Source organism: Onychostoma macrolepis, chromosome 03, assembly GCF_012432095.1.
Source record: "Onychostoma macrolepis isolate SWU-2019 chromosome 03, ASM1243209v1, whole genome shotgun sequence".
In the NCBI taxonomy this organism is placed as follows: Eukaryota; Metazoa; Chordata; class Actinopteri; order Cypriniformes; family Cyprinidae; genus Onychostoma; species Onychostoma macrolepis.
The window spans coordinates 19774808-19787749 of NC_081157.1; the positions used below are offsets into that span (position 1 = coordinate 19774808).

Here is a 12942-nt window from a genome sequence, read left to right on the forward strand (position 1 = left end):
GTCTGTCCTCCCTGCAGCCTGTAGCATGATGACCTACTGGATCAGATCCAGTAATACTGTAAAAAGTGATAAGTTGACTTAACTTAAAAAAATTGAGGAAACCCGTTGCTTTAAAGTTAGCCTATTAATTAAGTAATAATAATTTATTTTTATTTATTTTTTATTTACTTAATAACTTTAAGGCAACGGGTTTCCTTATAATAATAGATACAGCACTGATATGGGCATCCTGGCGATAACATATGAAATGAAAAAGAAAGAAACTTTGAAGTCGCCAGTAAAGACAAAAACATTGTGGATGAATTTAGACATTAAAGTTTTTACATTGTAATGTAATGTAGGTCATCGTGTATTGTAATGTAGGTCAAAAAACCCTTGCTACATGTACTGCGTTAGACTTCACTTAGACTAAGTCGCTTTGGATAAAAGCGTCTGCAAATGATTAAATGTAAATAAAAATATGCCTTTATTCGAGACCTATACAGCGCATGTGCTTATAACATGGAGATACGTTCTTTGTTCTTCCACTAGGTGGCACTAGTAGCACAGAAACTGCGTACTTCACCTCTAATTATGAATAATAAGTCATTTAGTTAATGCTTAAATGCAATTTAGAGTAAGCTACGCTAATTACAAGTTAAGTCCCCCTACAGTAGCCTGAAGTTGTCTTGATCAAGAACAAGATAAAACCCTTTTGAGATTTTAACGTACAGCTCAGATCTTTAAATATAAGGCTACACCACAGCACTGCTAATGATTGTTAGCTTGTATTTTGAGATTAGCTCTTCAGACACACAGAGCAGCATTTTATAGCATATAAACCTTTAATGACAAAAAAAGTGTTAAACAGCAAAATTCTCTGCACCTATAATCCTGAAGTGATAGTTACTATGCAAACTCCCATGTATGAATGAGATAATCAAGTCAGTCTCCCTACACTCTCAAACTAGCTGTACATACTGTCTAAATATTTTACAATAAATTTAAAACATTATTTTCATACTTAAATCAAAGACTGTAAGTCAGTATTTGTATATTGTGCCATTTACGATCCAACAACTTGATTAGTTAATTCCCTCATAAGAGACACATACACAGTCTTTTACCTTTGTAAAAAAAAAAAATTGTGATTTTTTTTTTTAATGCTTTATTTTTATTTTTTTTTTTTTCAAATCAAAGTTTATACTGTTGAGTTAGTTGGTTTGGTTCAAAGCTCAGATCTCTTTATTCAGAACAATTTCTTCTTTATTTACAATGTTGTGTAACATCATACAAATCTGAATTTGCATCCTGTTTGTTTGCATTTGAGAAGAAATATTACATATACAACATTTTGTCGGTTCGGTGACAGCAGGTCTGGTCTGATGTGAGGTGTGATTTTCAGAGGATGAGTGACTTCCATCTCATAAGTAAATGTGTTAATCTGACCACCTAGAGAGATTATGGTGTGACACAAGATGGGTCAGATTTACAAATCATCGAAGACATTCAAGAATAAATTATATTCAATATGTATTTATATTCTATGACTAGTCTATCCTGTACAATGAATATTCTGTCATGATGGTTGGTTATTGTAATTATTATATATCTGGAACAAAAGAGGAGCTCTGTTGAAGAGAAAATTTCGATGTGTGTTGATTGACACTATAAAAAGTATATTAAGGGAAATGTAAACATACTAAAGTATGGTAATGAATATGAACCAATGCATTTGTATTTTTATTTATTTTCTTTGCGTGACATGTTTTGTTTTGCATTTTGCATACTTAGAATCTTCAGAGAACTAAAACTAAACTATTAAACTATTTTCTCAATTTAAATAAAGCTGACATGAATAAAACATAAATATTAGATGAGAAAGAAACTTGAAAATGAAAATTAGAATTTACCTGAAAATGTACTACAATTACTAAAACTAAAACAAATGTAAGCAAAATAATAATATTTATTTTAAAAAAGCTTATAAAATTGACAAAAGCACATAACAAGATGACTAAACTAAAATTAAAATGAAAACAAAAAATATAAAAAATAAAAGGTATTCTTTATTTAAATAAAGCTAACATAAATATTAGATGAGAAGCGTAAACTTAAAAAACTTGAAAATGAGAAATGTCGTTGCAACTAATTGAAAAAGTAACAAAATTACTAAAACTAAAATAAATAAGCAACATAATAGTATTTATAAAAACAAAAGCTTGACAAAAAATTGACAAAAGCAGAGAAGCTGACATGAAATAAAACAAATATTAGTTGAGAAGCGTAAACATAAAAAATGTTTTTTAAAATGTGTCTTTCCAACTAACTGACAAAAAATTGAAGTATTACTAAATTACTAATTTTCTAAAATTAAAATGAAAACTAAAAATATAAAAATAAAAGCTAATTCAAAACATTAATAAATACTATAAGTATATAAATAATACTGCCTACAAAGATGTGTAGGACCCATATAAAATTAAATATACAGCAGGTTATAAAAAAAAATTCTTATTACTTTTACTCCAGTTTCATTTGCTAATTTGCTTAGAATTAACAAAAGAAAAAAAGACAGTATTCCTACTGTAGTTTAAGTGTAATATCTCTTAGTCTTGTGATCTGTAGCACTTTCCATGTATGTCCACTAGATGGCGACAGAAATCAATAAATGGCAACTGAAGTCAACAGATTCGTTAATAACACCCACATTTTTATTTATTTATTTATTTATTTATTTATTTATTTTTGTAAATAACATTGCAAGTCAGTATTTTTGCTGTACATGTCAGCCACTTCATGGACGGATTCAGAGTTTTGTCTACAGTTCTGGTTGGATCATCAAAACATTTTCCACACATCAGAAGCGTTGTATCACTGAGTCACCGCTAGATGGCAGCGCGTGTGTTATTGTTGTATCATTCGAGCAGTGTTTACTAAGTCAGTCATAGACTGTAGTAAACTAAACACATATTCTCCCATCATGAACGATTCCAATAAATGTGTCAGAAAATAACGTTACATAAATATGCCTTGATGAACACGACACTGAGCCTTTTCACGTTAATGCAGTAGCTACAAAGCCAACAAAAATGTATTTGGACCTTCTATATCAAGTGTTTGAAATGTGTATTATTGTACTAGACTTGTAGATTAGCTTTAACTCTACCTCAATACAATCAGGTGCTCCGTCTTATCCGAACCCCATACCTTATTTTCATGCACACCAGCGTTTATAACCTTTCCCACAGCTTGTATGAGCATCCCTCCTGCCCAGCAGTGATGTTCAAGACCACTGTCCTCTCGTCTCTATGGTAACAGTGAGACACCCTCTCCCCCAACACACACACCTTTCCTCTCCATTGATCATGAGGCTCATGTGCTCATGAGAGCGTCTGACCCAAAGATCCCTCTCTCTCCGTACCCAGCGCTCATTAACATGATTCCTCTGTGTCAGGCATCCATTCACCGTTAAAAAGAGCAAGTAAATGGAGAAGAAGAAAGAAACAGACATTCATTAATTGCTGCGCGGTGGCCTCATTAGTATGTCCCAAACAGAGACGAACATGTGACAAAATCTCCCCCTCAATGAGCCATTAATGAATCTGTGTCTACCTGTTTATCTGTGTCTGTGTGTCTGTCTATCTATCTATCTAGTAATTAAAGCAAAATTTAAATATCGGTAACACCGATATCTATCTATCTATCTTTCTGTCTGTCTGTCTGCCTGTCTGTCTGTCTGCCTGTCTGTCTGTCTGCCTGCCTGCCTGCCTGTCTGTCTGCCTGTCTGCCTGTCTGTCTGTCTGTCTGTCTGCCTGTCTGTCTGCCTGTCTGTCTGCCTGTCTGCCTGTCTGTCTGTCTGTCTGTCTGTCTGTCTGTCTGCCTGTCTGTCTGCCTGTCTGCCTGCCTGCCTGTCTGTCTGTCTGCCTGTCTGTCTGTCTGTCTGTCTGCCTGTCTGTCTGTCTGCCTGTCTGTCTGTCTGTCTGTCTCTGCCTGTCTGCCTGTCTGTCTGTCTGTCTGTCTGCCTGTCTGTCTGCCTGTCTGCCTGTCTGCCTGTCTGCCTGCCTGTCTGTCTGTCTGCCTGTCTGCCTGTCTGTCTGTCTGCCTGTCTGTCTGTCTGCCTGTCTGTCTGTCTGTCTGTCTGTCTGTCTGTCTGTCTGTCTGTCTGTCTGTCTGCCTGTCTGTCTGTCTGCCTGTCTGCCTGTCTGTCTGTCTGTCTGTCTGCCTGTCTGCCTGCCTGTCTGCCTGCCTGTCTGCCTGTCTGTCTGTCTGTCTGTCTGTCTGTCTGCCTGTCTGTCTGCCTGTCTGTCTGTCTGCCTGTCTGCCTGTCTGTCTGTCTGTCTGCCTGGCTGTCTGTCTGTCTATCATGTGATGCACCTTTACAAGTCTTATAGGAATATATGCAAGATTTCAAAAAAAAAAAAAAAAAAGATTAAGAAGGCTTAGTATGCATATAAGTAATATAGAGTCTTAATGGATTACATTTATTATACTTGTATGATTATTTACTTATTCATTAATTCATTTATTATATTTTATTTTATTTTACATACATTGAATTTAACTTTATTTTATTTTATTTTATTTTATTTACTATATGGAAAAGTGCAGCCAGGAAAGTTTGTTGTATATATTTTATTATATATCAGTCTGGTCTTGCATTTTATTTTATGTTATTTTTTATTTTATTTTAATTTATTTACTATATGGAAAAGAGCAGCCAGGAAATTTTGTTATATTTATTTTGCTATATTTTATTATGGTATTTTAGTCTGGTATTTTATTATTTTATTTAATTCTACTATTTATATATATATCAATGAAAGAAAATTAATTCATAAAATATTTGATTAACATTCAGATGAGTTAATAATGACTGAATTTTTATTTTGGGGTTTTTATTCTGAAACCAGGAATGATTATCCTCTGTAAAAAAAAAAAATAAAATAAATAATAATAATAATAATAAAAATACATAATAATTAATTTTTAAAAAAGTGAAATAAAATTATAATAAATTGTTTACTTCACTAGAGAATATTTAAAGCCGTATATCTGATGGATTCAATTTTTCCATATTTACTGTGAATTTTTACAATGTTATAATTTTTTTATGTAAATGTTTACATTATTTTATTTTTTAAATGTGATGCCATCAAAAAATGTAAAGTCAAAGTAGCAGATTCATTCAAAGTATTTTATGACTTGTTATTCTAGATACAAAATCCGCATGTAAAATATCAGTCTGGTCTTGCATCGTCAAGGTCGCACAGTGGCGCATGTCTGGAGAGAAATGAAATCCCAAATCAATCGGTTAATCTGCTGAGCTCTGACGGTAAACTTCAAGAGAGAAATACTGTCAGGCAGTGTCAGAGCATGATCAGAAATGCAGCAATCTAGTCGTTTAATATGGACCGGTTGTTTAATGTGAGTGTTGCACTTCCGACAGAGATGAATAAGAAATGAAGGTTGTTGTGCAGCAATACTGATGACTGCATTCTGGATTGTGATTTGATGCCGCTAAAGAGAGTATAAAGAGGTGGACTTGCAATTACAGGCAGAAAGGTTTTAGTATACTCGGCTTATTCTTATTCATGGCACAATCTGTGACCCACACACGCACACACACTTCTTATCTTGTCAGTGAGGACACACACACACACACACACACACACACACTCTTTCATAGTCATAGTCACTGGCACGAGCCTCTGCATCATAAAAGTCTCTCCAGCCTCCCCCTACAGCCTCTGTGTTTCTACCCAGAGGAAAATAGCCCAGGAGATCTCACTCATGTATCTTTTACGTCTCAAATGTTTCTCCTAAAATACTTTATTGGTAAGAATAGACTCAAATGACATTTGTTGACATACGGTAAGAATTTAGAGGTAAGAATTTCGGGGCCAAGCACCGAAGGTCTATGGCAGCCCATAGAACCGCTTACGGGAAAGTTGTGAAATTTGGCACACTGATAGAGGACAGTCTCAATATTAACCATAGCAAGTTTGGAGTCTCTAACTCAAACTCTCTAGCGCCACCACTTGTCCGAAGTTTCACTCATGTTTATGCTAATAACTTTTGAACCGTGAGGCACAGAAGGAAAATGCCAAACTGCATCTGAGGCTGTATCTCTGCAAAGCTTTGACATATTTACACCAAGCTTTGTGTGTGCCATTGTCACCTCACTCTGACCACGCCACATCAATTTGGTAATAGCGCCACCTATTGGTCAAGAGTAATAAACCATTCACTAACCATTCATTATGAAATTACCAAAAATTCTAATAACTTTTGATTGCATTAGCCTATTGTAAGGAAACTGGTCTCAAAATATTGCTTGGGCCGTGCCAACAACATGCATACCAATTATGGAAACTGTTTTCGTACAGCGCCACTACAAATTTTAGGCATGGTGCCAAAATGACCCTGAGGCTGTATCTCTGCAAAGCTTTTACATAATGACAACAAACTTTGTGTGTGCCATTGTCACCTCACACAGAACACACCATAATGATTTGACTGCAGCACCACCTGTTGGTCAAAAGTTATAAGCCATTTAGTCATGCTACTAGAGGTTGTATTTATGATTTTTCAGCCATTTAAATTGAAATCATCCTAGTACTCATTGTTGCATTTGGTCTGATGCTCCACGCCATGCTTAGCTCCTCATTTTGCCTTTGGAGTGCTTGGCCCTGTAATTGCTGCTTGCAGCTATATTATTATTATTTTTATTATTATGTGGATAACATAGCTCAGATAAGTTGGTCTTTCATGTGGATTTTGTGGGAAATTATGAAGATTTCATATTAAAATTTTGGTATCTTCCCTTGTAAAAAATAAATAAATTAAATAAATAAATATTAAAAAGAGTATTTATTACAGAAAAAGCCTACTTTAAAAGAATATACTTAAAAGTAAGTTACAATTAAAATATAAAATAGTTAAAATTATTTAAATGCAATTAGTTTAAATTAAGACTGCTTTTGACACACTTAAGAGGCCTTTTATTTCATAAATGTTACTATTATTATTATATTATGTGGATAACATAGCTCAGATAATTTGGTCTTTCATGTGGATTTTGTGGGAAATTATGAACACTTCATATGAAAATCTCTCATTTTGGTTTCTCCCTTTAAAATAAATAAATAAATAAAAACATACTTTTAAAAGGAGTATTTATTTGAGAAAAAAATGCACTTTAAAACATATACTTAAACGTAAGTTACAAGTAAAATATTTACATTATTTGAATACAATTAGTTGAAACTAAAAATGCTTTTGACAGACTTAAGAGGCCCTTTATTTCAAAAATATTATAGTATCTGGTTTATCTCTATACTTTTAAGATTTGAAGTACACTACAAGATTACATTAGGCTACATTACAGATAGGTCAGATGGCATAAAGACATCAAGAAATGGCTTGAAAAGGGCAGTTTTTCTTGTGTTGATGTACTTCCTTTTTACAGGAAGTTGGTGCAGGGATCATAAATCGATCATCCCTATTTTTAAACAGCCAACAGTCTTTTTGTTTACGTTACAGCCTTGATCCATGTTTTGCTGTTGCTAATTGGTTGCAGGTAACTTAGGGGGCGGGACATTCTCATTGTATCTGATTGGGCGAAAATTTGCATAAGCTTGTGAGTGCAGACAGGTAGATTTAAAATGCTAAAAGTTAGGCCTAATTGCGTCCACGTTTAGGAGTACACTATCATATAAACGACCCATTTGGATTTCACAGGGTCTCCATTTGTCCTCTATCCAATCTCAGGGCTGTCTAGGAAAAAATAATTGAAATATTCAAGAGATCTCATTTATGATTTTTCTTTCCTGTCGGTCTCTCCTCATCTAAGTGAACTCTTTCAACTCCTGCCTCATCCACACCGCACTCTTTCTCTTGACTCACACACACACACACACAGCGGCTCTGATGAGAGATCGCTAACCTGTGAGGCAGCCTTTGAAGCTGACATCTTTCCCCTCCATCTCTCTCTCTCTCTCTCTCTCTCTCCCAGCTAGAGCAGGTGGTCTCCAATCGACTCCCCCTTCAGAAATCAGCATTCACACATACATTCTCTCCATCCATCTCTCACTGGCTTACGGACGGGCTGCGATCCCCCCTGAGCTAATTCCATTATACATTCCGTCTGGAAGTAAGAGAGGACTGCCCTCTAATTGCTTTCTTATCCCCCTGAGCCCCTTTTCTCTCCTTTACGCTCCTCTCCTCTCCTCCAAACTGCACCCCCAACCCCAGCCCCCGCCCCGCTCCGAACATGGCAGCAAAAGGGAAGGAGGAAAGTGAAATAGAGCGACTACACGCGCCAGAGAGAGAGAGAGAGAGAGACGAGTCTGCCACTGACAGGGAATATCTGCCATTTTCCGCGTTGCAGGAGGCTGCAGCCCTGATCCAGAGGACCGGGATCCAGGCACAGGCAACGCCGCAGGTAGAGACGCATGTTTCTCTGCATTTAAGGGGCTTAATGTCAGTGCAAGTGGATGGATGGATGGACGGATGAGTGCCGGGGAATGCTCTCCAGAGCCGCATGCATGGGGACAGGGGGGCGTGTTGGATAACAGGATGCCCATGTGTTTGCCGTTGCACTCCGAGCCTGATTTGAGTTCAGTTTGCTCATGTGCGAATCCCGTTTCAAAAGCTACAGAGCTGATCTCAAATCTGGCACCTTTTAGTAACAACAGATACTCTATAAGAGGGCTATTTTGTTTGAGTCAAAACTGTGTTTAGTATGTTGTACAAGCTCAGGTTCCAATGGAGGGGGGGGGGACTCTATGGCAGTGCCTTCGTTTCAAGAACCTTTTTTTTTATAATCTAAAGAATATTTTTCCACTTTTTGCAATGGAAAGGTTCCATTGATGTTAAAGGTTCTATATGGAACCATGCATGCCAAAAAAGGAACCTTTATTTTCAAGAGTGTTTGAGTATTTTAACACTAAGAAAGGTATTTTTATGCTTCAGTCTTGATGTGAATCACACACTGTTTATGTATGGATATGCAGTTGAAATGTGCTAAATCAGAGCTATATTTGGAGCATAAAACACAAATCCAGACTCAGCATGCGCTTGTGTTTATTTTAAAGACGCATTATGCATATGCAGTGTGTGTTTTATATGAAAACCTGAGTTTATGTGATAATGCAAGGAAGATGTTGTCATTGAGACATTCTGCGTGTCGAGCCGAAATCAAAAACAACACAAAACTTCTGCGTTTATGTCGTACTCTACATGCTCTTGTGTTTATGTTGACGACACATTATGCATATGCAGTGCGTTGCATTTTATATGATAACTTGTGGTTATGCGATACTATGAGGATGATTTTGTGATTGAGACGTTCTGGAAAGCATATAGGTCTGTTTACATTTCAAGTGAATTCGTTCTGTTGGTGTGTGTGTGTTATTTTGCATGCACCATGCCCTTGATCAAGGAAACACAGGGGTAAGACAGCTCTAACCTATTAAACGCTGCACTGAGACTGCAGTGTCACAGCTGACTGATATTGATGCTCTGGACGGCCCCTCTCCGCAAGAATCCATTTAGAGACGTGTGAGTGTGTGTGTGTGTGTGTGTGCGATGCGCGTGTGCAGAGGGAGTGTGACTGACAGGCGGAGAGCGCTCTGTGTGTGTGTGTGTGTGTGTGTTGGTATGTGTGAGACGGACAGATACGGAGTGGAGAGAGAGGTGAGAGGAATATGAAGGCAGGGGAGAAAAATGGAGGGATGACATGAATATATGAGTGAATTAGAGAGGAGGAAAAATTTATACCAACATCTGCAATAACATATCTACAAAAAAAAAACATTGCAACTATATTCCCAAGGTTAACAGTGTCAGTCTGCATGTAAAACAACCCAAGACATCAGCAGACGAGATCATGTGCCAAACACACACACACACACTTGCAGGGTGCGGGCGGTATGACCACAATCTTATATCACGCTATGAGTCATTTTATATCATAGTAATATAACTTGACATTTTTATTTATAAAAGTTAATGATAAATTTGATGATAAAATAGATAAATTTTTATATTATAGAATTAGTATTCATAATTCATAATAATACAGATTAATATATAATAATCACTGACTACTTTTTGATAATCCAGTAAATTAAATAAAGAGAAATGTACCTATTTATTTCACATTTTTATTATTATTATTGTTGTTGTTGTTGTTGTTGTTATTGTTGTTGTTTTGTATTTGGAACATGATCTTGATGGATACAAAAAGTAAACTGCCAAAACAAAACTCCATTGATCAATTTTTGTTTAGTTTTTTTTTTCATTTTCCAATACAATATTCCCTAGATATTCTCAACAAGATATATTTAATTTATTCAGAATTCAGAATATTCAGACATTTCAAAGAATATCTTTTTACTAAATGTTTCTTACTCCAGTGACATTCTTATTTTCAACACAAACCTTAAACTGTTTTTGTTAGATTTATGCTTAAAATAAGATTTAATAAATCAATATTAGTATTAAAGTATTAAATATTAGAATTAAAGTGATGTATTAATAAATAGATAATAGAAAAATGTAGCCAAATATTGTATAAATAGCTATATTGATTTAAAGATGTTTAGTTTTTGTTTAGTTTTTTCCTAAATCAAGACAAAAATAATGGATAAGAACGATGATTTTGCAGTATAACGCCTATTTTTAGAAAATCCAATGAATAAAATCCAGTAAATATTATTCATCTTTTTCATCACACTTTAATATTTGATCTTTTTATTTAGAACTTGATCAGATTATCATGAATGAAAAATACATCTGACATAAGAGTACAAACAGCTTCACAAAATAAACACAACATAACACTAAAACTAGCATTATAACGGCTCCACGTCGACGCTGCTGTAAAATAACTGATATAAACACATCAGGCGAGTTCTATATTAATGTGGCCAGTTTTGACGTTGCTTGGCAACCATAAACAGCTAAACTCTGCTTCGCGTTACTGCCCTTAATAACAAGTTCTTTGTCATCTTTACTTGTTTGGGTCACGTCACACTCTGTATATTTGCATTATTCCACAGAAAAATAACCTAATGCAGTCCTGCCCACTCAAATACAGCGTTCTAGCAAAATCCGTAGTGGTTGACAAATTTCTACCATCTCACGGTATATACCATCATGCCACCCAGCTCTCCATGGCCCTATATTTTTTTTCAGGACTATACCGAATGTAGCAGGGAGGCTGATGCAATCCCCTGAAACTGTCACACACCTGAGGGTCAGTCAGAGAACAACCATGAAAACAGAACAAGAGAGAGAGAGAGAGACAGATCGGAAACCATCGGCTCTTTCAAGAATAGAAGGTGATAGGAATGAAATTAGATAGAGGCAGGGGGAAAGAGTAGACCGAGAGAGAGAGACAGACGGATATGAGGTGAAGAGAGGGAAAGACAGCACCCCTCCCCCTTCCGCGCTGTTTTCTAGGTGCGAGAGTCCTGAGCAACAATCTGGCACGGCTCAAAACAGATCCATAAGGTCAGGACGGGGCAGAGCGCGCAAGGGAGGAAGAGAGGAGAGGAGCGATGGAGGAATTATTTATCTCCAGATGCTGCTGTCTCTGCAGCACTAGGCTCAGCAGTCTTGCTCTGAACGAGCGGAGAACAGGAAATGAATGGATGGAGAGAAGAAATAAACAACAAACTCGATGGTCAGGGGGTCAGATTTGTAACACCGTAATGAATCGACACCACTGAAACTGGTGTCGCAAAAATGCAGCGGGCTCAGACGCATTAATGCGCAAAACCACCCGTGTTCAACGAATGTCATATTTACAGGCAAAAATACTGATTTGTTTGATGCTGATGTGTGCGATTTCTCCCGCAGTAGTAGCATCAAATGGAGACCAAAAATACTAATTGTTTCCAAACAGGTTTCCAGAACACTCCCCCCATCTGCCATCGGCCGAATCAAACAGACAGTCCCACCCTAAACTCACAGCATTGGTCAATATTGCTGTGCTATATTTTTACTGTAGTAAAATACTGTATTTTTGATCAAATAAATGCAGCCTTGGTGAGTAAGAGATTAAAAAATCATAATTTTTCCAAACGTTCAAATGCTAATGTATGCATATTTGTGAAAGCGGTATCAAATTAAAATAATAAAGCAATAGAGAAACTGTTCTGAGATATCAGTTAGGTAACACTACGCACACTTTTTCACAAGCAAGCAACACATTGTGACGCACCAAATCATTATCCACCTTAAAATCGGTTATTTCTAAACTGCCGTGCACCACTTCCATGATTTTATGTGACATGGTAAGGGTAATCAAAACAAAAATGGTGTAAAGTTAATAAAATATCAATTAAATTAAATACAAAAAGGATTTTCAATGTGGTCTTGAGCTCTCCGTTTCTTGGCTGATGAGTGTGTATGTGTGTGGTTGTGCTCAATGAACTCATGGCCTGTTGTTTATGTTTGTGTGCGTGTTTACGCCCCTCATGTCCACGTGTGTCTGAATATACACATCTGTGTGTGATTGGGAGCGTGACGTATGGCGTTGGTGGTAGCACAGTGAAATCGCTTGGAAGTCATCCAGCTCAGAGGAAGGTCATCTAGCGTTTCTCCAAATAGATCCAGCCTTCATTTCCACTCCACAGCCGCTGTATTTACCAGTCCACTGGCCCAGAACGCTAGTGCACACACGCATGCGCACACAAACACTCCTGCTTCCTGCCACACCTCACAGCTGAGAAACCATCCCTTAATAAAAAAAGATGTTTTATGTTCTTGCAGTTTCTTATGTTTCCAGTGCTGACCATGACTTATATATGTTCGATTCCAGTGAATGTTCTTGTTTCCCTTTCTTCTGACATTGTGGGTGGTGTCCGCCTCCTGCCACAATGATAGGGTGATCTAGGGACTGTTATTATTATTAATGATTTTAGTATTAATTAAGTTTTTTAATTTTTTTAA

At 36.5% G+C, this 12942-nt stretch overlaps 1 protein-coding gene and 1 long non-coding RNA gene across 5 annotated transcripts in view; one reads left to right on the forward strand and one right to left on the reverse strand.

The window, feature by feature from the left end:
- Nucleotides 1–1088: 1088 nt before the first annotated feature.
- Nucleotides 1089–12942, reverse strand: part of LOC131536159 (uncharacterized) — a 58271-nt gene continuing 46417 nt past the window's right edge. The window contains exon 3 of the long non-coding RNA XR_009269872.1: nt 1089–1431. This is a non-coding gene — a long non-coding RNA (uncharacterized LOC131536159). The remainder of the gene's footprint in view (nt 1432–12942) is intronic.
- Nucleotides 7966–12942, forward strand: part of LOC131536156 (retinoic acid-induced protein 1) — a 56171-nt gene continuing 51194 nt past the window's right edge. For all 4 annotated transcript variants that reach the window (XR_009269871.1, XM_058768879.1, XM_058768880.1 and 1 more), the window contains exon 1: nt 7966–8425. Coding sequence is in view for 3 of the 4 variants with exons in the window: in XM_058768879.1 (XP_058624862.1) it covers nt 8255–8425 (171 nt within the window). In the remaining variant the exon portion in view is untranslated. The remainder of the gene's footprint in view (nt 8426–12942) is intronic.